The sequence below is a fragment of the Zootoca vivipara genome, chromosome 12, assembly GCF_963506605.1.
Source record: "Zootoca vivipara chromosome 12, rZooViv1.1, whole genome shotgun sequence".
In the NCBI taxonomy this organism is placed as follows: domain Eukaryota; kingdom Metazoa; phylum Chordata; class Lepidosauria; order Squamata; family Lacertidae; genus Zootoca; species Zootoca vivipara.
In genome coordinates, this window is record NC_083287.1 from 48,747,476 (window position 1) to 48,773,128 (window position 25,653).

At 43.2% G+C, this 25,653-nt stretch overlaps 1 protein-coding gene across 1 annotated transcript; it reads left to right on the top strand.

Annotated features, from left to right (window-relative positions):
- Positions 1–14,463: 14,463 nt before the first annotated feature.
- XRCC2 (X-ray repair cross complementing 2) lies at positions 14,464–25,076 on the top strand. The gene is made up of 3 exons (XM_035130114.2): positions 14,464–14,613; positions 22,492–22,573; positions 23,003–25,076. Exons 1-3 carry the CDS (start codon positions 14,575–14,577, stop codon positions 23,710–23,712), a joined length of 831 nt encoding a protein of 276 aa, XP_034986005.1. The 5' UTR covers positions 14,464–14,574; the 3' UTR covers positions 23,713–25,076.
- The last annotated feature ends 577 nt before the right edge of the window (positions 25,077–25,653 follow it).

A 25,653-nucleotide genomic window follows, 5' to 3' on the forward strand; every position in this document is an offset into this window, starting at 1 on the left:
AGGCTGGATATGCTTATTTTAAGAAATACAGTAAACAGAAGCAGGGAAGGGGAGTTGGGATCTGGAGGCTTTGGGGCTTTTCCCTCAGAGTTCATTCTCACACAGTCCTAACACTTGCAGTAAGAAAATGCTATAGGCTGCAACATGCATCTTCTTCACAGGCACGCAGCAATGCCTTCCAGCAACCGTCTAAATGCCCACGAAAGACTCAGGGACATAAACCAGCTTTAAGATGCAGCAAGCCTGTTATTTCAATGGCTGCTGTTGTGGTGTTTTTCAGAGTCCTAAATGTTGAACAACACATTTTGAAAACATTGATACACATAGTAGCACTCCAATACTGCAGCACATGAAAATACTATAACAATAGATTGCCAGTTTTTATAGATGTTATGTCCAGCGCAATGTTGTACATTTCTAGGAAACCTTTCTAATATGGAAAGAGTTCTCTTGAGAACATTTTGGCAGCAGTGAGATGCCATGGGGCAGGGCAGGGATATAGATATACCGTGTTTCTCATATTTTAAGACACGTCTTATATTAATTTTAACTCAAGAAAATAAGCCTATGGCTTATTTTCGGGGGTGTCTTATTTTTTTGCCGAGCCCCGACTGAGCGGGAACCAGCAAAGGCAGCAGCCCGCTGGGCTGGGGTTTGCCTTCCTTGTGAGTCTGTTCTTTTACCTCTTGGCGTCGCTATCACTCACTCACGTCAGTCTCTCTTTCTCCTCTCTCTCTCTCCTCCCGCTTTGCGTTGGAGATCTAGGCTTCAGGGGCTTCTCCTCCAGCCGCGCTGCAGGCTATTGTTTCGCCCTGGTTCACCCCAGGGCTTTTAGGGGGTCGCTTAGCCTCGCGTTGCCCCTAGACCCCTTAGGCAGCAGCTTTGTGCACGGAGCTTTTCTCGGAGCTCCCGCAGAGCACGTCCGATGCGAGCGCGAGGAAACCGGAAGTCGGCTCCCGCGCGCTTTGCCGAGCTCCAACGGAGCGGGAACCAGCGAAGGCAGCAGCCCGCCGCCGGCTTGGAGCTCGGCAAAGCGCGCGCTGCTGCCTTTGCCGGCTCGAGCTCCAAGCCGGCGGCGGGCTGCTGCCTTTGCTGGTTCCCGCTCAGTCCCGCTCAGTCGGGGCTCGGCAAAGGCAGCAGCACGCGCTTTGCTGAGCCCCGACTTAGCGGGAACCAGCAAAAGCACAGCCCGCCGCCGACTTGGAGCTCGGCAAAGCGCGCGCTGCTGCCTTTGCTGGCTCGAGCTCCAAGCCGGCGGCGGGCTGCTGCCTTTGCTGGTTCCCGCTCAGTCGGGGCTCGGCAAAGGCAGCAGCACGCGCTTTGCTGAGCCCCGACTTAGCGGGAACCAGCAAAAGCACAGCCCGCCGCCGGCTTGGAGCTCGGCAAAGCGCACGCTGCTGCCCTTGCCGGGTCCAGCATGTCTTATTTTTGGGGGATGCCTTATATTTTTTAGGCTTCAGAAAATCGTGCCATGGCTTATTTTATAGGCACGTCTTAAAATATGAGAAACACAGTAGATATAGATATATAGATATAGATATAGATATAGATATAGATACAGTATAAGATGAGGCTTCCATGGCTTCCGGTTGCCTGCAGAGCTGGAGTTACTGGAGGTGACAGTAATTCAAGGGAGTGTGACTCGTTCTTCTTGAGTTTGACCATACTTGACCCTATTACACGAGAGTTACCTTCTGAGGCACCACATGTGCAAGTGAAACCATATATACCAGTACTTGAAGCACAATTGGAAAAGACTGCAAACACTCTGTTCCGCCCCCACCCCATCTTTATGATGTTTTTGAGTCATTTCCATGTTTGGCGCAATGCACGTGTGCGTGGTTGCACACATATTTAACGTGCACAAATGAGGATTTCCTGTAAATTCTTTCCTAAGTAAAGTGGTTCATTTTCTAATGAACCTCCAATTCGAAACACACTATCACTTCAAATTCAAATTCTGTCTGATAAGGAATTACCTGGGGCAAATTCCCATGAAAGGTGGTATAAATGCAATTTAATTTTACCTAATCTATCCATCTTTCAGTGTTGTGAAACAAGGTGGAAGTAATTATATAAGAGAGAAATTATATAAAATTATATAAAAGAAATTATGAAGAAAACACAATGAGGATTCAGAGAAATGAAGTCCTTAGGCAGGTAACAAAGGTACATAATGTTGCCAGATTAAAAGTCTGGCAGCTATTGTTAAGATTTATCAGGAGCATCTCCATGATGCAGCTCTTTAACATCACTTTCCATGATGTTCTTGTTAAGACCTGAAAAGTCTGAAAAAGTGTTGGTGTAGATTTGTGCATGAATACATTCAAATCCCTGTGGCGGGATGAGCTCCCATTGCTCAGTCCCAGCTTCTGCCTACCTAGCAGTTCAAAGGACATCAAAGTGCAAGTAGATAAATAGGTACCGCTCCGGCGAGAAGGTAAACGGTGTTTCCGCGCGCTGCTCTGGTTTCACCAGAAGCGGCTTTGTCATGCTGGCCACATGACCTGGAAGCTGTACACCAGCTCCCTCGGCCAGTAAAGCAAGATGAGCGGCGCAACCCCAGTCTCATCCGCAACTAGACCTAATGGTCAGGGGTCCCTTTACCTTACATCCTGCAAGCAGCAGCGTCAAATCCTACCATCAGAATAAACAATGCCCTGGAATTATCTTTCTTAAATCATTTTATTTGTGAAAACTGTGCTGTTATTATTGGAAATTTAATAAAAATGATTTTTTAAAAAAGGAGTAGGAATGTTTGGAAAAGATGGAGAAGGGATATTAAGGCAACAGTAAGATGTGTGTGGAGAAAATGGCCACAATAACTTTAAAGAGACCAGCAAATTTCTGTTCTCCAGAGCCAAGCTGCAAACTGAACTATGGGAGCTCATAAAGCTTACCTGCTTCCCCAATCTTTTCAATACCCCTGGGGGCACACTTTTTAGACATGCATCATTTCGCGACACAGTAATTCAGTTTTACTAGCAAACCGGAGGTTAAACTAGCCCCTTTCCAGTCCCAGGAGGAGTGCGGGGAGTGTTTGCGCAACACAGCTACACATTGCAGCGGACACACTAACGTGTCATGACACAGTTTGAAAAGCTCTGCCCTAAGAGATTCCTGCAAACACCCACACAGACTGCAAACTAACCTTGGGGAAACTTATCTGTCGTTTCCCACACTCCAGCTTACTCTTAGACTGCATAATTGAGTGATAGAGGTTGAAGAGGGGGGAATATTTTCTTCTCTTATTGCTTACCTTTGCTGATGCTCCTTTGTTGCCGGTCTCCAATTTAAGAGAAGAAGGGGGGCATGTTTGGAGATGTGGAGGTTGGCAGGAAAACTGTAGTTTCCCCACTATTTTGCAAAATTCCCAAGTGAATCTTCTAAGAAGAGCTTTAGATAGCTCACCCATCTCTGGCAGTCAGTTTGTGCCAAGAAGCTAGTGTTCTGGGGTGCTCATTAACATCTGCATCACACATCCAGAAAATTCAGTGGGGAACAGATTAATAATAAATAATAATTTATAACATCACAAATATACATGCACATCCAGATGTGCATCAACTGCACATCTGGAACTACCTTACTAGATGGACACAAATGCACGCAACCCAATCCAAGTAATGCCACAATCTTGGCATTCATAATTTTCCTTAAATATCATGCAGAGCTATTTACACACTGCTCTTTGAATCGTTCATAATGCAGTTAGTAAGAGAGCTAGTGGGTGGCTACATTTGATCCATAGGTATGTCCAGCGCTAGTGACAGTATTTGCTCTATTTTTCTCTGAATTTATAAAATAAACGTAGGGCAGTCAAGTATACTTTTTCTTACCAGTGGACGAAAATAAGAAAGTTCATCTCTCCCCCCCCCCCTTTTAAGGAAATGCAGTGAGCTCTGGAATCTTGGGGAAGATGGAGGAATTCTCCCCTTTACACAAATTTAGCATTAAAGTTTCTAGAGTTTTGTAATCCCAGTGGACTATATGCCACAATATAATATACATTTGATTATTTTCTTTTTGATCTTAACATTTGTAAGCCATAAATAATAGATTGCAAATGGAATTCTGGGAGTGAATTCATTTTAAGCTGAGCACTAAACTATTTGCAAATGTACTTAGGCAACAGTCCAAGAGAAACATTAAAAAATGTCAATCGGCTATTGGGAAGCAAAGTGTCACCATATGTTAGATTAGGAAATATAAATTATAAGTAATATCTGTCAGATCTACTAAGAGTAAAAGTAAGGGAAGATGTTATTAGGGGCTTAGGAAAACCTCTGTTCAAACAAGACCAGACTTTCACCTGAGGATGGCTTCACATGCTGTGTTTCATACACAGAAAGCACTTCTGTGTAGGATAATAAATCATGAAATATGAATGGGGATTGTGTGATGAATGTGACAGATAAACCCCAAAGCAACAAGCCAGCAGTGTTTGTAGAAAACAGACGCCCAAGCTCTTGAAAGGTAATGAGTAAACTGCATTATTTCAAGAGCTCATCAGAATAGCTAAATCAGACTCTTGACCTGGAAATCCCAGCTGAGAGGATGGGTATAGCATAGTGTCTCAAGGATTCTGGCAACCCTGTAACTCTGGTTGTGAAAAGAGGCTGCTACCGGTAAATAGGTTAAGCTTGGCCTGCTAGATTCCCTTTTCCTGGGAGGACTGTCTTTTGCATCATTAAATATATGGTCACATACAGGTGGCTTGTTGCTGGTGGTCAGGTGGCGCCTTCCAGATGTTGGTGCTGTTTGACTTCAGCTCCCATCATTCCTGACCACTGACCATTCTCCCACAGGAGTAATGATGGCCAGCGACTAAAATGGCTTTCAGAGGATTAGACAAATTAGCAGATACTAGCCACAATGGCCCTGTTCTTTCTGCACTGTCGGAGACAATAGGCCTCTGAATACTGCAGGTGGGGAAGAGTGTTGCTGCACTCTGGTCCTACTTGCCGGCTTGCCATAGGCACCTGGCTGGCCACTGTGAGAACGAGATGCTGGACAAAGTGGCCCTTCGGCCTGATCCAGTGTTGTTCTCATGTTTACTATCTGGAGTTCACCATGTTGGCTATTCCTGCAACAGAAGCTAATGGTCAGAGAACCTTCTGAAAGGGGACTAGTCTTTCTTTCTCCCTCCCCAGGCTGGAGGTGGCGTGATCAAGGATCTCTGTGTGTGAAAGAGGACAACAGACTGGTAGATCTGGAAATTAGTCTGAAAGAGACACAGGGGCGGGAGTCTACTGATGTGGTTCAGGAAGGGCCATAGCTCAGTGGCAGAACATATGCCTTATGCCCAGGTAGGACTGGGAGAGTGTCCTGCCTGCAATCCTGGACAGCTCCTTCCTGTCAGTGTCCTGTACACAATACTGAGCTACATGAAGCAATGGTCTGGCTCTGTATAAGGCAGCTTCCTATGTATTAGCAGCCCCCTGGAAAGCTAAATGGGGAGCAGGATCTGCTGCAGTATTCACACTGTGAACCCCATTCTTATGTTCAGCCTGTATATACGTATGTGTAAATGAAACTTGGCATCCCATAAATGCCTCAAGTCTCCAATGACCTCTTTCCAGGAAAACCAACCCAGAGTGCATGCTGTAACCCCTGAAACTTCTCAACGTAATGTGTGACATTATGTAGGATATGGTTATGGTTGTATTCCATGCAAAGGAAGCAGAACAATCCAAAAAGACGACACCATGCAATAAATATTAGCTCAGCCCAACAAGTTCACAAATATTTTTGACGATTGCAATAAGCCAAACTCTCTTAGTTTTTGCAAACAAGGGAAGTAGAATTTTCACCTTCACATCTTGCTTCACATACAAAAGAGTTTCCCACAGCAGTTGATTTCTCATTAATTGGTGACACCTGTTATAAGAAAAGAGATCAAACAGAGCTCACATAGAGATGATGAAGCAGAAGCAACCATAAAGTCCAGTGCAATTGATTTTCTGCCTTATGTAAATCTAGGGAGGAAAGTGTTGTCGGATCTAACTGTCATCTTTGAGCTACTATCGTCCATTATAAAATGAAGGGTTGCTTTTTCTGAACGGAGAACTGCTGAGTTTAATGTGGCGTTTTATCTTTTGTTTGTTTTGATCCATCAATATATTAATGGGCTTTGAACACCGAATGCATTTTAACACATTAGCCATTACAAAGCTAAGCCTTCTTCCATAAGTTATACAGAAACTCGCAGGTAAACTTTTGAAATTATGAAATCAAAGGAGAGTCTACAACACCAAGTTGTAGTGCAAGTTCTTCTTGTTGTTGTTCTTGCAGTTTGATTCTTTTTAGAGCTTTTACAAACGCTATCTTGTTTAGTCTCTTAACAGGCTCTGTTATCCTTCTCACAGTACACAAAGCTAAGAAGAACTTTGGGAGCAAACAGATGAAGGGGAGAAAAAATTACCAGCCAATTGAGAAAAAATGTTTCAGGATGCACCATAAGGCTGGGGGAGGGACATTTACTCATCTCAGATTCCAGCTATAATATAGTGTTCAGAATTTAAAATACCGGTATGTATTTACAGTGTAATCCTAATTGTGTGCACTCAAAAGTAAGCCCTATTAAATTCAGTGAGGCATACTCTCAGGCAGGTGGGGCTAGGCAGCCTCATTAAGATATTGTTGCACACCACCCCAGCCTATTTATTATTATTATTATTATTATTATTATTATTATTATTATTATCCTCAGCCATTCTGGGCAGCTTCCAGCATATATAAAAACATAATAAACATTAAACATTGAAAAGCTTCCCTACACAAGTCTGCCTTCAGATGTCTTCTAAAGATTCCAGCTTACCCAAAGTTCATGTTTCCTTCTGGAACATGAGGTGCAGTGGAGACTGTAGTGTTTTATGATACGTATATGGTTTATTTACATGTACAGTGGAACCTCCACTTACGTATCCCTCCGGTTACGAAAACTTTGGGATGCGTAAGCGGCAAACCCAGAAGTATTTTTCTGGTTTTTTGCTGCGCACACATGCGCAGAAGCGGTCTCTCCAGTTGCGAAAACCTTGGGATCCAGCTGGACCGCCGGAACACATCCCATCCGCAACCAGAGGTCCCACTGTATATACAACCTGAGCTTACCGTCTTTCTCCGAAAATAGGCCATACCCCGAAAATAAGCCATAGTGATAGGCAGTTTAACCTTGTAGGTTAAACTGTACCATACTTAATATATATATATATATATATATATATATATATATATATATATATATGTGTGTGTGTGTGTGTGTGTGTGTGTGTGTGTGTGTGTATATATATATATATATATATATATATATATATATATATATATATAATAAGACATCCCCTGAAAATAAGCCACCGTGTTGTTGTTTTTTAAGGAAAAATAAATATAAGACGGTGTCTTATTTTTGGAGAAACACGGTACAATGGAGGGGCTCATAGCATTGACACCACAAGAGGTTCATACTTCTCCCATAGCCGCAGCAGACTTGGATTCAAAAAAGATACCAGCCATGGTTCAGCCTCTCTCCAGCTTGCCGTGTATATGGACTGCCCCTATTTTCCTCCAGCCCACATCATCCCCAACTGCAATCTTAGTCTGCTATCTCAGAGCTCATGGAAGGTCTCCACCCATTTGCTGGCTGGCACAGAGTCGTTGCCCATCTCCCTGTGTTTGTTCTTTGTTAATGGCTCTCAGGTGATCTGCTGAACACGAGAATCTATTAAGAGTCTGAATTCCAGTTGAATTCTCCATATGTTGATTAAATTCTAACACATACGAAATCCAGGAATTATGGGTGCCTGGCACCCACAAAGTCATTTAAAAAATTGTATTACTTACATCCTGCTTTTCAGTCAAACCTCACAAAGCAGTTTATGAAGAAATATTTAAAAAACTCACATTGATTAAAACTATATAATAAAACAGCCAAGACAACCTAGGTGGGGGAATGGACTACACTGTAGGCATGTCAGACCTGCGGCCCTCCAGATGTTTTGGACTACAATTCCCATCTTCCCCAACCACTGGTCCTGCTAGCTAGGGATCATGGGAGTTGTAGGCCAAAACATCTGGAGGGCCGCAGGTTTGACATGCCTGGACTACAGTATTTGAAACTTGGGCTGTGTGTAAATACTATGCCTTTAAAGTTCCTTCCTGCAAAGAATTCTGGGCAGTACATACCCCTCACAGAGTTACAATTCCCAGCAACCCTTAACAAACTACAGTGCCCAGAAATCTTTGAGGGAAGGAATGTGTTTTTAAAGGTATAGTGTGTACACACCCTAGATTTCTCATCTGGACAACATGTTCCTTAGGTGGTGGCAATTGTGAGAGGGTGAAGCCATCTCACCTGGAACTTTTGGAAGTAGGTAATGGGCAGCTCTCTGTGCTGTCATTCCCATCTTTCTCTCTTTCCGTTCAAGGCAAAAATGGTTCTCAGAAAGCCCTACACTGGCAGTTGCAGGATGGAGAGGCCATCTACCTCATGTTGACAGGTTCCCTAGAACATTGTATTAAGCGGCAAACACATTCCAATCTTAATATGTCCCAGAGGGTCTGGGGCAACCCAGTCAGATGGGCAGGGTACTGTACAAATAAAATAATATTAAAGTTAATAAGCATGTAAACATGGGCCACTTCCTCCATGATGCAGAGGTAAAAATATATATGAAAGGGTAGATCATACATCATGTATTCACACCAGGGTTTGGTGGAGAAAAATAGGCATGCCTGTGCATAGGACTGCAGCAATAATGTAAAAGAACTAAGCCACACTCGACACAGTGAATGTAGATACACACAGGTCCATACAACAAGGCTATTCATACTAGGGCAGTGAGCATGTGAAAATAAATGCCCATTGGTTCGTATGGGAGCATTTGTTCCCTTTCTCCCCAGCTCCTACAGGTATCGCCAGCTGGCTTCCACTTTGGATTTGCCGCACTGAAGGTAGGCTAAACAGATCAGAAGGTGGAGTGAATTAAATGGCCGATACCTCAGGGAGCTAGAACAGTCTCATGCCATATAAATCAGGGGTGGGCAGATGTGTCGAACCAAAGATGAATGTTCCAGAAGCTTTGCGAACGCCATCTTGGCAGTCAAGATAACCACACAATTAATTGGTAGTTCTTGTAGCAATGAGCTCATATGTGCTTATATTCACTTGCTTTGATATAAGCTAATTGGCATGCTTTGATGTTATCCTTATCTGTGGGCTTGGGGTGCTGGGATCTGAGCCCAGAAAGGGGAGCTATCTGTAAGGTTTGGGTATTTGCCACCTGTGCCCTCAACTAGTCAGGTGGAATGACAGGTGCTGCTTTGTGTATAAAGAATGGACGCACGTTTGCTTGGGCATGGACAAGTCATCTCCTTGCTGCTTGCTCCTTGCTCCTTGCTGCCCATCCCTTGTCAGCAAAGACTAGGCGACCTGGCAGGCTTCTTTAATATGTCTTTAATAAAACACTAGAACTAGCCATTCCGCTGTTTTTGGCATCCTTCTTTGGTATCCCTGCACCCAACCATTCCCACATGCCCTCCTTTGGGTCTACGGTTTGGAACAGCAGACTTCAGACTTGTCAGATGTGCTTTGTTTAGTTTTTTACTAGAACCGCAGAGCCAGGTGCAAAAGCCATATCATTGAGAATTAAAGAATAGGGTGTATCTGAGCACACTAGAAGCCTAGGAATTTGTTTGCAATAGCAGAACTGAAGTGCTTTCACAGAAAAGTCCAAACACATGACTTCCCTCAAAAAAACCTGGGCACTGTTGTAGCTTATTAAAGGTGCTGGGAATTGTAGTTCTGTAAAGGGTAAACTACTGTTCCCAGGCTTCTTTGTGGGGCATTCATGTGCTCTCAACAACCTCATTTCACTGAAATGATTTCAGTAGCCTGAAAAGTCATTTCTGCCATTAAAGGACTGTGAGTCATACATTTACAGTATCTCATGCTATGAAAGGCATACTTACCCAGAAGTGTTAAAGGAGCTCCCTTGTTGCTGCCTGTAGTGCAAAGCTTAACTTTCATCAGGCTTCGCATCACAAATGACCCACATTTGCTGTGTGTGACTCATGGAAACAAGTGTCCCTCTTGGCCCTAGCTTGCGGGGAATGACATGTAATCTTAGTTAGAAAATGAGCAGGGGAAGAATTCACAGGCAGCTCCTTCTGCCCTCAGGCTGCTATTCAACTTTAAACATTCCCTTCTTAAAGCACAGCCCACATATATGCCTTCCTTATGCAGCACAAACTGGCCTGCAGGGTGCTGACTTGAGCTAACTAAACACACTACCCATTTCCTAGTATGAAGGACAACATGACGTGTGGGGGGGGGAGAGATGGAAACACCTATCAAGGATGCGGGGGGCATTATTACGGTTTCAGTTGTACTGAGTGCATCCTGCAGGAGCTGTTATAACACAGGCAGCACTGACAGTCAGGTTGTGTATCCACAGCAGTGACCAGAAGAGGAATGACAGCTGGGAGGAGCACAGACAGAAGAAACTCCATGGTGCATCTGCAGCAGTACAGCAGTTCATCTGCCCCAGCTGCAACAAAACATGTCTCCCGAGACAGATGGATGTCAACATGCCGAGAGCTGTGGGGACCACCCTAGACTTTGCGCATAGGAGTGTACCAATCTGAACTTTTCTGGAAATTACTGTAGATCATGGCATGAGTAAAAAGATTGGCATAACTTAATATGACAGGAGAGACCTTTCATTATGAACTTCCTTGAACCCTGGTACCTGCTGTAAAACCAGGCCTGAGATCCGCTATCAGGGATTGTCTAACCTCTTCAAAAAGCATTCATTTCCCAGGGTGGTGAAGGCCAGGGCAAGCTGATTGTGCTTTATTTATTTATTCAAAGCATTTGCTCCCGTTCTTTGGCCAAAAAAGGTTCCCAGAGGAGCTTACATACAATCAAAACAAGGCAGTCCCTACCCGCAGGCTCACAATCTAAAAAAACAACAACACACACACACACACAAGGGGGAAAGGATAATAAAAATAAAAAATCAGGCACCAGTCTCTAAACAGTTATTCCTGTAATGAGCAGCTGGCACAGTTTAGGGGCAGGAAGTGCCTGATGGAGCTGGGCCTCCAGCAAAGCTAATGAAATGTACCTTCTACTTCCTATCTCTCCCACTAAGAAGATAGGCAGCCAGATGGAATGGCTGGCCCCAAATGTCAGTTCAGGGAAGAGCAGGCCTAATGGAGAGACGTACTTTCCCACTGGTGAAGTCAAAATCTCTGCGTCGATACATATAGCTGCAAACAGGCTCTGCATATTTTCATTGGGATAACATGAATATAATATACCTGTGTTTGGGGGGATATGGAGGTTCTCCACATGCAAGAACCAACCCAGGTTTAAGTAATGAATGGCTTAGGACTCATGACTGTCTAATGTTGGATGTTTTTCATCCTCTTGCATATGCCCCATGAGAAAGGCTGCTGTCTATAGTTAAAGAAGTGCTCTTTTTCTTTCTCTTTTTCTCACATGGTTTAAAGAGCAATAGACATTTAAAATGCCAGTTAATTATAACTGGCATCTGGGTGAGCAGCCATAGAAATAGGATATTGCTACTCTTCTCGCCTTTTCCTCTATCTGCACTAAGAGATCTTATGCAAACAAGCTGCTTCAATTTGCCATCTTTCTTTTACGCTTTATGGTTGATTAGTCTGAGCCGTTTTGGCTGGTTTCCACTATGCCATTCTTCATGCATTATGTTTTGACTGCGGCTTGTAGTTTTATCTTTCTAGCAATCCAGTCTCATCTCAGTCGCATCATAGTGCAGATGGACAGCATAACACGGCCTTACATTGATTCAGACTCTTGTCCATCTAGTCTTTCCTGTTCCTGATGTTTGAAATCCTTTTACTGGAGGTGCACTCTGGGGCATGGGGGAAGTTTGAAACTGGAACATTTCTGCGCATGTACTGTACTCTACCTACTGCTTTATAACATCTCCAGAGGAGCTGCAGTACTGCACAGAATGGAGGGGAAATCCCAAATTGTACAAACACTTCACATTACATGGAGAGAACTTGCCTAAATTAGATTAAATATACACTTCTGCCCTTTCCTTTCCAAATTTTCCATTTAGTAATGATGGCTAGAAACTTCTTCTTTAAAGAATGGGAACTTGTGGTTTTACAGATTCAGCTACATGCCAGTTTCCATATTATTCACAGCTGGGAAAGAGCTCTAGCTCAATGCTAGAGAACATGTTTCACACATGGAGGCTGCCATGTTCAATCTGGCTTCTCTGGTAGGGCTAGGACTCGTCTTGGACACCATGGACAGCCCCTGCCAGGCAGTTTTAAAAATACTGAGCTAGGCAGACCCACTACAATACAGTAGTTTCCTGTGTTTCTAGCTTTCTACCCCACCATCCTCATGCACCTTGCTCTCTCTTCTTTAGAGAAGAACTGTAGCTCAGTGGTAGAGCATTTGCCCTGCATGCAGAAAGTCCAAGTTTCTATCCCCTGCATCTCCAGGTACCAGCCACCTAGCAGAGGATATGAATGCTACAGATACAGTAGTTCTGTTTGTCAAATCTGTCTGCTTTGAGCACCTCCCATCTGAACAACAGCAGGGATCATTATTCCATATGGGTTACCTCTGATAGTGTTAGGGGTCATCTAACCAAGGTGGGGAATGGAAATGTTGCTTAGCAACTAGGCAGAGTGGCATGATGTTCAATCATGAAGGTAACATGCACTCTGACTGGCTGTGTAGTTCTGAGGGAATCTTCTCCTCTGTATGTTTGGTTGAATGTCTCCCTGATATGTACAAGGCCTTAAGCAAGAATGACCAAAAAAAGTTCTCCTTAAATTACAGTTTTCATTCTGTTTCAGCAGTGTTTTCAGGATTTTCTTTCCTCTCTGGATTCTGTCTGCTTTATTTAAGAAACTTTGCTAATTGAGGGGTGGGGCTGAAGATGCAGAACCTGAGGTAAAGCTATTCCCATCACTGTCCCAGGAATGGCTACTCCTGATCAATTTGTCTTCTATCAATGGCATAGGAGCAGGCTCACACCTAGGATTCCCTCTCAAAAATAAAATCTTATACAGTATATGCCTAATGCCCCATGTTAAAAATTGCAGCTGGAAATCTGATTGTACAGGTGCTGTTCATTTCAGGGGAAATCGCACAAACTGTCAGAGAGAAAATGGAAATACAGTATCTCCTTCCCTGTACAATAGTCCATGGAATGATTGCTTTGGTTCTTGCAGTTCCTCTGCTAGACAAAGGTAATTGTATCTTTGTTCAATTACCTTAGTAATTTAATGTATGCTCTCTCTTGGGATATTAAGAGGATTAATTCACTCTTATTTGCAAAGTGCTTAAGGATCCTGCCATGGAATGCACCATGAATGCACTTGAAAATAAGCGGCAAGAGAAATACGAAATATGATTGATTCCCGCCCCCCAAGTTATGATCAGGCTCTTGCCTTGCTGCTATTCAAAATTTCAGGGGTTTTACTTGTTCACGCTAAGTCTCCCCTTGTAACAAGTTTTAATTCTAAACATTTGAATACAGTATGCCCACAACTAACATGGGAATTATGTTCTGGGGCTCACGCCTAAACCAAGTCTCAACCCATTGGGTTCAATGGTGAGTGAGATTGCCAGAAGTAATTTTTCCAGTGGCAGCGGCTTTTTCTTTCTTTCTGCCACACACCTAAAACGGAATGCACAAAAAATTAATGTGCATAAATCGCGGGGTTACCGTATGCACCTAAAATTGAAATCTTACACGTATTTACTCACTTATCCCATTATGTTCAACAGGTTTTACACCCCACGTAGGTTTGCTTAAAATGGTTTTTGGCCGAAATCCTAACGTGTAATCAGAAGTACAGTAAATCCTACTGAATCCAGTGGATCTTACTCCAGGGTAAATAAGTGGAGGCTAAGACTTGTTCGTATAGTAAGCCCCACCGAACACAGAGTGATTTCCGAAGGAAACACGCAAAGTATTTCACTGTCAGGCTACTGAATTCAGCTTACTCGTGAGTAAGTGCGCCTGGAAATGCGGGGCACGAGCAACCAGCGTGCCTGTCTTGCAGGGCAAGAGGTTGCGCACCAAGCAAGACTCCCGCTTGAAATGTAAAACATGAAATCGAAACTCCTCGCTCGCACTGAAGAAAGAAAGAAAGAAAGAAAGAAAGAAAGAAAGAAAGAAAGAAAGAGAGAGAGAGAGAGAGAGAGAGAGAGAGAGAGAGAGAGAGAGAGAGAGAGAGAGAGAGAGAGAGAGCGCGCAAGCAACCCTTCACTCAGGAGCGCTTCCATACATGCAGCAGGGGATGCTCCAAACTGGAAAACGTCGGAATATTAAGCGGTGAGTCAGAGACGCGCCCCAACTGCGCATGCGCAAGGCAGAACAGCAGCTAGGGAGGCCCGGACGACCGGTAATGAAGTTTGCTTCCTTCCCCCACCTCCAGATCCGAGAAGAGCGCGTGCGTGGCAGTTCCAGCGGCGCCTGCGCGCCTAAGTGTGAGGTCGTTGGCGCCTTCCTCCTTTTACGGTTATGAACTGCCGTTGCTGCGGATTTCCCTCCGCGAGCGATGACTGACGGGCTCGGAAAGGCGGAGTCGGGCGCCCAGGTGAGGCAGAGAATGACGCACGCACGCGCACGCCGCCCCCCCAGCCCCTCTCTCGCGCTAAGGGGAACGGGAGGGGGGGTCTCTCCCATCACCTCTCGCGGGTGGGGAGACTTGACACAACCCAGCATCCTGTTTCCAGCAGGGGTCAGCTACAGACGCTGTCGGGAAGTCCTCAAGCTGGGCTTCTGCCTCTTTCCAGCCACACACACACACAGTGGTACACAGACTATGAACGTGAAAAATAGAAAACAGAAAAAAGCAGCCAACGATATATTTTTAAAACCTTCAGGAACCTTCTCCACAGGATGGTTGATGGTAGGTTACCTTGTGGAGGTGTGCAGCTGGAATAGGCCTTGACACTTGGAAATTTTCTGACCCATCTTTCAGCTCTCACAAGGCGGTTTATATGAGACTCTGGCCCCTCACACGGTTTTTGTTTCTTACTTGTTTCTCCACCTGCATTTCAATGACACCTTCCTTTCTAAACCGAAGGGCGGTGTAAAAAGACTTTAAATAAACTGAGGATAAAGCAGCAAACCAAAGTTCGTACATGTTCACCCAGCAGCTGCCTTTGGACTGCCATGCCTCTGCTTTATAAACTGAGACGTGGGCCTGTTTCTCTTGGCCACACTTTTTTCCTCGCCTGCATGAGCCAGGAAGCAAGACTTCAGTGAAGTGTTATTTCCCACTATGTCTGAAAAGGAAAGCTCTGGTTAACAGCTTCCAAACAACCCTGGATATAAAGCCCTAGTTTAGTGATCCTTGTTTGGAAGTCATTAACCAGGAGTAACGGGAAACCATAGTTAACTGAAGACCTGTTTCCCTGTCAATGAGTCGCAGCAGGTAGGAGCAGAGCACCTGCCTTGCAGGCCATGGAGTTCATTCATATCTTGGCTTATTAAGCTTATTAAGGCTTATTAAGCTGATTTACAGCCATCCAAACACAGCCAGAATCTGCTAAAGACTGCCTCCAGCCAACCTCACAATCAACAGCAAGCTGGCCTGGTGGACTTCTCTGCATAGCTGCCAAGTTTTCCCTTTTCTCGCGAGAAAGCCTATTCAGCATAAGGGAAAATCCCTTTAAAAAGGGATAACTTGGCAGCTATGCTTCTCTGGGAAGTGGTTCCATAAGTGAAGGTCCTGGATATAATGTCTTGCCACATCTTTTCCTATCTTTGTGTATTATGTCATAGCAGCATGACAAACAGATTTTGAGGCCAGGAAAAGCTCCACTAGCCTAATTTAAGTAGTCAGGGGAAAGCATCGTAATGACAGGTGAATACGGAAAATGTGAAGCATTTGCCCTGTCAATCCAGTAATGGGTAAATTTATGCCAGTCATTTATATTCTACATCGCTGCCAAGGGGTGGGGAGGAAGATGGCAGAGCCAGGTTTACAAGATGCTTGTGAGTCAGTGACAGCACTATGCAAACCTAACTTGACACACACCCTGCTTTCAGGATGGCAGTTGTGAGCTCTGGTCCCTGGTGGCCGTACCAAAACTTGGGGAGCCATGACTTAGTGGTAGAACATTTGCTTTGTATGCAGAAGGTCCCAGGTTCAATCCTTGGCATCTCCAGGCAGGGCTGTCTGCAGTCCTGGATAGCTGCTGCCAGTCATTTTAGGCAGTACACAGCTAGACAGACCAGTAGTCTGATCTAGTGTGAGGCGGTTCCCTGTGTTTACAAATGTTAAAGAGATTTGACTCTTCTTCTTTTTACTTATAGAACTCTACAATTCTATTGTTTGTAGATTTAATATATGTCTGAAGTGCATTTGCTCCATAAATGTGAAGCTGTTATTAATTTATTTAGAGTATTCCATATCCCACTTGAAAGCCCCAAGAGGTTCTTAGAGTGGCGGAGAAAAAGTTTGTACAGTACAACTACACCCAAAAAGATTAGCACATATAATAAGAAATAACATGGCACCAGGTTTATTCAGACTTTTTTGCCCTCATTCTTGGACTTCCCACTGAGGAACTCTAAGGCGAATAGGTTAAGCCGCTAGACTTCACTGTCCACAATGGAGCCAAGTCCTGCTTTGGCCATTGGCAATTCCCAAACAGTTCCCAGCAAAGACCTCTGAGGCAAGGGAATGGAGCTGAACAGCTGGACATCGCTCAGTCCAAGATGGAGCCAAGTCTTACTGATAGATGCCAGCTTCAGAATAAAGCCAGCCCCACTCTGAGTCTTGGGAACTGCTGTCTTCAGTACAGAGTGGCTCCTGGGGTTACAAAAATTGGCAATCTCTGTTTTCCAAAAGTTTGTACAGTATAACCATTGAATGATTATTAAGAAGAGTACTTTCATTTCCATTACATCAGAGTTCCATTTTGACCATTTGTCCATGTCTCTAGTGTGCTGTAGTAGAGGTTAGGCATGTTGGACTACAAAAGCCTTTCTTTGGTCCAGTTGCCATCTCTTAGCCTATCTTACAGGGCTGCTGTGAAAATACAATGAAGGAGGGGAGAGAGAATGCTGTGAAGTCCTTGCAGCAACAATGGGATTAAATAAAAACTGGGGATGTTCTTACAGTGGAATTTGTTAGGTTGGTAAAAATTTCAGAATCTCTTTGGAATGTATTAAAAAATACAGTATTTAATAGTCCATTTGTAGGGATTAATATTTAATATCTTAACAGTTTGGCTTAAGACGGTTAGCACAGAGGCTGGCTTTTGTTGGGTTTTTCTTTCTGTAAAACTGTTAGCTGACTCCCCTGGGATGTTGCCCATCGTACACAGCATGATGCTAAATGGCTGCAGTTGTTTTGGTTTAAAACCTAGAAAGTAAACATACATCAGAAGCACAGGTGCATTAGTACTTAAATTATCATAATAATTTGCATACGCTGTTTTCCAGATAAGCACCTGCTGTTATATGAGAAAAATATGTGAGCCTTTATTATAACATACAGGTAATCGTATTTAGCCTGTAACAAACAGTGAGTGGGTTACTTATTGAGAGTGGCTAGCAAAGGAGAAGGAGGTGGAACAGCAGCCATGGAGTTGCATAGGAAGCTGCCTTGCACTAGATCAGACAAGCTAAGTATTATCTACTCTGACTGGTGGTGGCTCCCCAGGGCCTCCTTCACATTACCTGCTTCCAGATCCTTTTCATTGGAGATTCCAGGGACTGAACCAGGGACCTTCTACATGCCAAGTGTCTGCTCTGTCACTAACTAAAGCCCCTCCTTCAGATAGTCTGTGCAGAATGTATCGGCTGTGAACTCGGATGTAATGGTTTCCATATACAGTAGGTATGTAGTTTACAGGTGCTCCTGGATCCATTACTGTCGCTTGTGACCTTGGTGGCACAGAGTGCCTTCTATCAGCTTCAGCTGGTGGCCTAGCTACACCCATAGCTGCCAAGTTTTCCCTTTTCTCGCGAGGAAGCCTATTCAGTATAAGGGGAAATCCCTTTTAAAAAGGGATAACTTGGCAGCTATGGCTACACCCCTATCTGGTCAGGGATAGCCTAACCTCTGTGGCCCATGCTCTGGTAACCTCTAGGTTGGATTACTGCAATATATTATACGTGGGGCTGCCTCTGAAGACCGTTCGGAAACTTCAGCTGGTGCAAAATTTGATGGCCAGATTGCTCACCAGAACAAGATGGTTTGAGCATATAACTCCAGTCCTGGCCCAACTGCACTGGCTGCCAATTGGTTTTCAGGCTCAATTCAAAGTGCTTAGGACCCGAGGGCCTGACCCCATACGAACCAAGCCAGACCAGGTGCTTGCCATCCGAGGCCCTTCTCTGTGCGCTCCCCCTGAAAGGTTCAGAGGGTGACAACACGAGAATGGGCCTTTTCTAAGGTGACTTTCCATCTCTGGAATGCTCTTCTCAGAGAGGCTCGCATGGTGCCATCATTAGATGCCTTTAGGCACCAGGCAAAAACGTTCCTCTTTACCCAGGCCTTTGGCCATTAAATAATCTATAGCTTCTTAAATATTTTGGAGGGGACTGTTATCATGATTACTTTATCATTATGCTCTGTATTATGTTTTTAATGTTGTGCAATACACCACCCTGGGATCTTTGGATAAATAATAATAAATAACAATACTGTAAATAATAATAAATAAAAATGTAGTGCCTGTAACCTTTGTCCCTTAAATCTCTTAGACAGTCACTGTGAGGACCCCCTCACACATACTGTACATCTCCAAATATATAGAATACAGATGAAAAGAAGAATGAGTTGGTCTTCCAATAGTCTCTTACACAGACCATATGAGTGTGCTGTTTTTTAAAACAAAATTAATTCTGTTAAAATCATAATTGTAATTAAAAGTAGTAAAAAGGTAAAAGGACCCCTGACCATTAGGTCCAGTCATGACCGACTCTGGGGTTGCTGCGCTCATCTCGCGTTATTGGCCGAGGGAGCCGACATATAGCTTCCAGGTCATGTGGCCAGCATGACAAAGCCACTTCTGACGAACCAGAGCAGCACACATAAACGCCATTTACCTTACCTATTTATCTACTTGCACTTTGATGTGCTTTCGAACTGATAGGTTGGCAGGAGCTGGGACCAAGCAACGGGAGCTCACCCCGTCACAGGGATTCGAACCGCCAACCTTCTGATCAGCAAGCCCTAGGCTCAGTGGTTTAACCACAGCGCCACCTGGGTCCCCAAGGACTCATTATACGAATGCTTGTTTAACAAATGATTTTCAGGGAATGCATTTTGTTCAGTATGCAGCATGTATATGGCTTTCCCGCCCCCCTACTCCTATCAAGAAAGTGGCTGCCACATTCTGCACCAGCTGTTAGCTTCCAGGCATTTTGACAACAAATGTCTTACATAAAAGGCATTATTACACATTGGACCTTCAGTGTAACAAAGGCATGCATGGTGGTTGCTAGATTCCCCCAGTCCAAAAAATGTTAGTCTACATATTAAACAAAGCTGGCAAAACAATGGCTCAATCCACTGCCACCAACAGATTTTCTAAAAAGAGTATCAGGCAATGCTCCTAAGCACTGAACCAAATTTATCAAGGCTGAAGATGCAGATAAATACTGGACAACTTTCTTTCCTAAACACCCAGGATCCCTAAACAACCCCATTACTTCCTGCCTGGATTTAGTTGCTGCTTGTTTGTCCTCATCCAACTGGGGCAAAAATATTTGAGGGTCCTCAGTGTGCCAACACCTCCAGATGATCTCTATGTAACTTCAGACAGATAAACTTAACAGCAAGGTAAAGGGGCCCCTGACCATCAGGTCCAGTCGTGTCCGACTCTGGGGTTGTGGCGCTCATCTCGCTCTATAGGCCGAGGGAGCCAGCATTTGTCCGCAGACAGCTTCCGGGTCATGTGGCCAGCATGACAAAGCTGCTTCTGGCGAACCAGAGCAGCGCACGGAAACACCGTTTACCTTCCCACCGGAGTGGTCCCTATTTATCTACTGCACTTTGATGTGCTTTTGAACTGCTAGGTGGGCAGGAGCTGGGACCGAGCAACGGGAGCTCACCCCATTGCAGGTTTAACCCACAGCGCCACCTGGGACCCTAACAGCAAGGTAGAGGAACTGTTAACCTGACGACTTCCATAAAACATCTTCCTCCATTACTACACCCCAACAGAAAAGATCGTGGTCTCACCTTATCTGGTTGCTGGCTATGCCTAAATTTGAGTGATATAGAAAGACTAAGAAAACTGTGCTGTCCAGTCCTTTTCGGTCAAGCGAAATGATAATCCAATTGGGGCAACTAAAGCAGCTTTGGCTCCAAGTGCAGGCCAGATCGAAACACATGCATGTAGGCAGCCAAGAAAAGGTCAAACTATCTTTCTTCTTTATTTGCCCATTTGTCTTATGCTGAGGCTTTCTAGATACAAACAGGCCATTTATTTTGGTCTGCAAGCTTCATGACATTTACCAAGAAATTCATGGACAGCACAGCCAGGGAGCCTAATGCAATATGGATTTTTGTGTTAGATGGACAAGTCTCTCAATTTAATGGTGTGTTTTGTATCAATACCACAAATGTCCTGGGGTACAAGGAGAAAGGCACACACAAAACATAGTCACCATGACTAGGCACTATATACAGGGGAATAGTCTGCCCTAATAGTCTTGCATCCAAAGTGATTTCACTCTTTAATTTGCATTAATTTTGATAGTCAATCTGCAATTTTTTTATATAAGTTCTACTCCTCATGCCATCTTCTGCACAAGAAGGTGGGTACTGAAGACCTTTAAAGCAGTTTAAAGCAGCAATATTGCAAATAATTACAGTATGACATATTCCAGTGTATATCTCACACACAGAATCATAGAATCATAGAATCATAGAGTTGGAAGAGACCACGAGGGCCATCCAGTCCAACCCCCTGCCAAGCAGGAATCTAGATTAACAATAAGAGAATCTAGATTAACAATATAGAATACTTAACCAAAGTTAAAATGCACAAGCAAATATACTTGATATGAGACACAAAGACAAGTGTGGAAGTGGAACATCACATACCAGAACGTTACACAGGAACTGCAAAAATTACACTTTGATTTTGGAGGATGATGTACAGGGGCCAGTGTCTGAATATGAGAAACCTCTTGATAAATGGATTCAATCCAAGCTGTATCTGTTTGTGTATTAGCCAGCACATAGGTAGTGGATGACATTTTATTTAGTGTAATAGTTTTTTTTTAATTCAAGATTCCATTTTTTCAATATTTCAAAATGCCTTTGAGGTGGGGCTGGATTAATTTCCCCTAAATTGTGACATACTTTGCTGGTTTTATGATGTGGTACTACTTTTAATTACCACGTGGGTAATTAAATTAATTACCTTTACCTTTATAATGAGTCCACATTTCCATGGATTCCTATGGGAGTATTTCTAATATGTAATTTGTATGATCTCTCATGCTCCCTGATTTCTCCAAACTCTCTCCCCGCTCCCTACATGCATGGTTTCTGCCCAAAAATGACTACCGCTGACCAGCAAAGCACAAACAAGGAAGTAGGAAAACTTGGATATCTATAGCAAGGTTTGAACATCATACTTTTCATTTGGATAACTGAATTTTTGCATAATGAGCGAGCAGATAGCAGGCCCTGTGTGTACATGTTGGTCTGTGCTCCGCTGACTTTCAGATTCAATTCAAGGTGCTGGCTTTAAACTATGTAGCCTGGCTGGGCCCAATCTGCATTTGACAGGCCCACTCCCTATATGAGGCTTTCCATCTTCTGTAATCAAGAGAATCCTGGCAATAGCCATCTTTAATCAGGAAGCTAAGATCAGTGGGGAAATGCAGCAGGGCTTTCTTAGTGACCTCAACACTACGGCCCTCACTGTTGCAACTCAAGAGTCCTACCTCAGCACTAGCCTGCAAACTTTTAAAAATCACTGTGGTCATATTTGGGAGGAATTTGCAATTCCATATTTATTTTATGTCTGGTTTAATATCTCTCATATTCTAACACTTATAATTGATATGTTATATGCTAATACAATATAATAGAATGTTGCTTTTGGAGCATTAAGATTTTATTGCTGGATTTTAGATTGTAACAGAGTTTCTTTTATAAGCTACTTTAAATAATTTTACTGAAAGTACATAGAAATCAACCAAAATAGCAAGTTTTATTGAAATGGCTTCACTGAGGATACTGTACAATGTACAGTATTCTGTTTATGCCATGCATGCTTTTCTGTCCACAGGTTTTTATTTGGATTCTATAGGTGGTGCCATGTCTAGAAATTTAAAAGTAATTGAGATATACTTTTAATTGCACATGCAGCAGTGCAGTTAAAACCAGCTGCTGGGAAGCCATTGAACTCATACTAAGTTTTGTGCACAATCAATACATTTAGCTTGTTGACTCATTAATTTCAGTAAAGTTGTCTTTCTCTTTCTTTCAAAGCTGCTTGCACGACTTGAGGGCAGAGGTTCTCTGAAGACACTTGAACCTTGTCTGTTTGCTGATGAAGGATATCCTATTCATGGTAAATACATACACATCCTTTAAAATATTCACAGTAATAATTGTCTGGCATATTGGAAGATACATGGTAAACAAACAAACAAATTAAAATTTATGCTCCCCATTTACTTTTTATCTTTGGAAGGGAAAGTTTTTTTCTCTTGCTGCCTGAGAACAAATTGGTTGGCATGATGTTACACACACCAAGAATAGAAAATATATTCACTTGCTTTCCAGAAGTGTAGCTGTATTTGTTTGTTGTATTAAAATAAAATAATCGAATCCAGTGGGGCTTGCTTCTAAATAGACCTGCATAGGATTGTGAATTTGATTGTACTGAAAAGTTGCACATGATTTCAGGTAGGGGTGGGTGGGTGTGTTACAGCTGAAAGGTGAGCCATTTGAAAGGTGCCTTCCTAGCTTAAACATTTGCTTCTTCATTATTAAACAGGAGATATTGTTGAATTCCATGGTCCAGAAGGAACAGGAAAAACAGAAATGCTCTATCATCTTATTGCCCGCTGCATTCTTCCAAAATCTGGTGGTGGCTTGGATGTTGGTGTGCTTTTTATTGATACAGACTTCCATTTTGACCTGTTGCGTTTAGTGACTATTCTGGAGCACAGATTGCCCCAAGGCACAGAAGAGATGATAAAGCAGTGTCTGGGGAGGTTTTTCCTTGTTAATTGTAGCAGCAGCCCTCAGCTGCTTCTTACTCTTTTCTCTTTGGAAAACATGTTTTGTTCTCACCCTTCCCTGTGCCTCTTGATTATTGACAGTATATCAGCCTTTTATTGGATTGACAGAGTCAATGGAGGGGAGAACCTTAGCCAGCAGGAAGCAAACCTAAAGAGATGTGCGCAGTTCCTGGAGAAGCTTGTAAGAGAGCACCACTTAGTTTTGTTTGCAACGACTCAAACAATTATGCAGAAATCATTGAACACATCTGAAAGCTCAGGAAAACACCACAGTGATGCAGATATGGACTACCGGCCTTACCTCTGTCAGTCGTGGCAACGGCTGATAACTCATCGAATCTTTTTCTCCAAACAGTGCCATTCAGGCAGCACAAAAGGATTTTCAATTACTGCTTGCCATTTAAGAAATAACAGTGTTGTAAAACGCCCATTTAGCATTACAGAATGTGGGATCCAGTTTTGACAGTGGACTGTTTTTTAAAAGTAGACTACAATTTGACACTACAGTCAAGTTAGTTTTTTAAAAACTTGTGCCAATTTTTTATTAAAAAAGGTTTAATTATTTTATGCCAATATTTTCTAAAATGTAAATAATAAAGGTTCAGGATTGTCAGACTTTGTTGCCATGCAGTATTGAAGCCTTAAAAAAGAGACCTGTCATTCCAAAAAAGATCATTTATTCATAATGTCTATTAGCTGCTTTTGATGCTCATCCCGTAGAAATGGAAGCTTTTTTTGAAACTGAGCACTGCATAGTTGAGCTTGATTCTTTGTTATATAAGTGCATTAGCTGACACTCGGCACTGCACACATTTGAACTTAATAGGAAGAACATAAGACAAGCTTGTTGGATCAGGCCAGTGGCCCATCTAGTCCAGCATTCTGTTCTCACAGCAGCCAACCAGATGCTCATGGCAAGCTCAACATAAGCACAACAGCACTCTGGACACCTGTGATTCTCAGCAACTGGCATTTAGAGGCATACTGCTGCCAACGGTGGAGGTAAAACAGCCATCAAAGGATACACACTAAGGTCCCACTCACCAACTTGCTTTTGTCCACATTTACCCTTTCAAATGGGATAGTATTGGGGTTAAATTGGGTTGCTTACTTTTGGCCTGTAACTTGAGTTGCAGTTCCCAAGAGTACTGAAAAACTGCATGCAATGGTAGAACAAATAAAGGCACTGTCCTGCATAAGATCCAAGTAGAACATTTGTGTTTGGAATGCAGCATTCAACTCATCAAAATTCTGGCAGTCCAGTTTCACCTAATGAGAAATGATCCGTAGCTCTGGCAAGAAGAAAACCATATTGAATCAGTAAAGCAAATGCTAGTTGTATTGGCTTTGGAAAGCTTCAAATCCTTTGCGAAATAAACTGTCTTCTGCATTATTTACAAATCCAGCACATACATTGGCTCCAAAAAGAGGATCTCAACAAACGTGGGCAGTAGTTCAGATGACCTTCCATTAATTGATGGTGGAAATGTATATTTTTGACTGCTCAGTGTGTATCATGTACGTTAATATACTGCAACCCTAGATAGGTCAGTTCTGTAATCTACATATTTGGATGGAGTGGTTGAGGTCCCCTCTTGATAACTGGCTGAACAGGAAGGTGCTGCGGAGTGATTTTGAACAGGAATTCATAGATTTCCCTACGAAATTTCTATTATGGACTAAAAAGAAAAGCCAGCCACTAGATTTTCTTTTAATAATGATTCTTGATTCCATACTCAGACTTGGGGATAAAGTTAAGGAACTATTAAACCCTGGATTTTCTCAATAAGCTACTTAAATTATTGATCATAAAGTATTACTACCTTGGTCGTGTTGTAAGATGATTCATGAAGAGACTGTCAGAAGCTTGAATGAAAGGGACTCTCTCATTTCTTTTAAGATTTGATCTTACTTGACTCATGAGTTGAAAGTTCATCATATGGAGTGTTCTGCTAGATCAGACCAAAGACCTATCGTGTCCAGCACCCTGTTCCCCAGATGCCTGCAAGAAGTCCACAAACAGGAAGTGGTCATGGTCCTTAGATGAGTCCACCCACCCATGTGTATGCTTGACCCTTTTGGCAAAAATACTGGAAGAGAAAGAAGATTGAGTTTTCTTCCCTAGAACATCAAAATTAATCCCCAGCTTTGCTAAATCAAAGACTGCCATGTTTCTCCTTCCCGTCTGTTTTCCCCAGAAACCTGTGTGTTTCATTTAAGGGCCAGGACAGGTCTGGGCTATAAGCCAGTCTCCAGTTTCTTAGATTTGGGGAGCACCTTGCCTGCTAAAGAGTTCTGGAAAATTCAAATGTCTGTCCCTTTAAATTTCCTTTTTCCTAGTGGTCCAGAGAGCCATGCTGAAAGACTGTATCATCCTATTTCAGTGTTTCTCAACCTTTTTTGG

Coding starts and splice junctions, on each gene's coding strand:
- XRCC2 (XM_035130114.2), top strand. CDS start 14,575: ATGACTGACGGGCTCGGAAAGGCGGAGTCGGGCGCCCAG. Junction 14,614..22,491: donor AGGCGGAGTCGGGCGCCCAG/GTGAGGCAGAGA, acceptor TTTCTTTCAAAG/CTGCTTGCACGACTTGAGGG. Junction 22,574..23,002: donor TGAAGGATATCCTATTCATG/GTAAATACATAC, acceptor ATTATTAAACAG/GAGATATTGTTGAATTCCAT.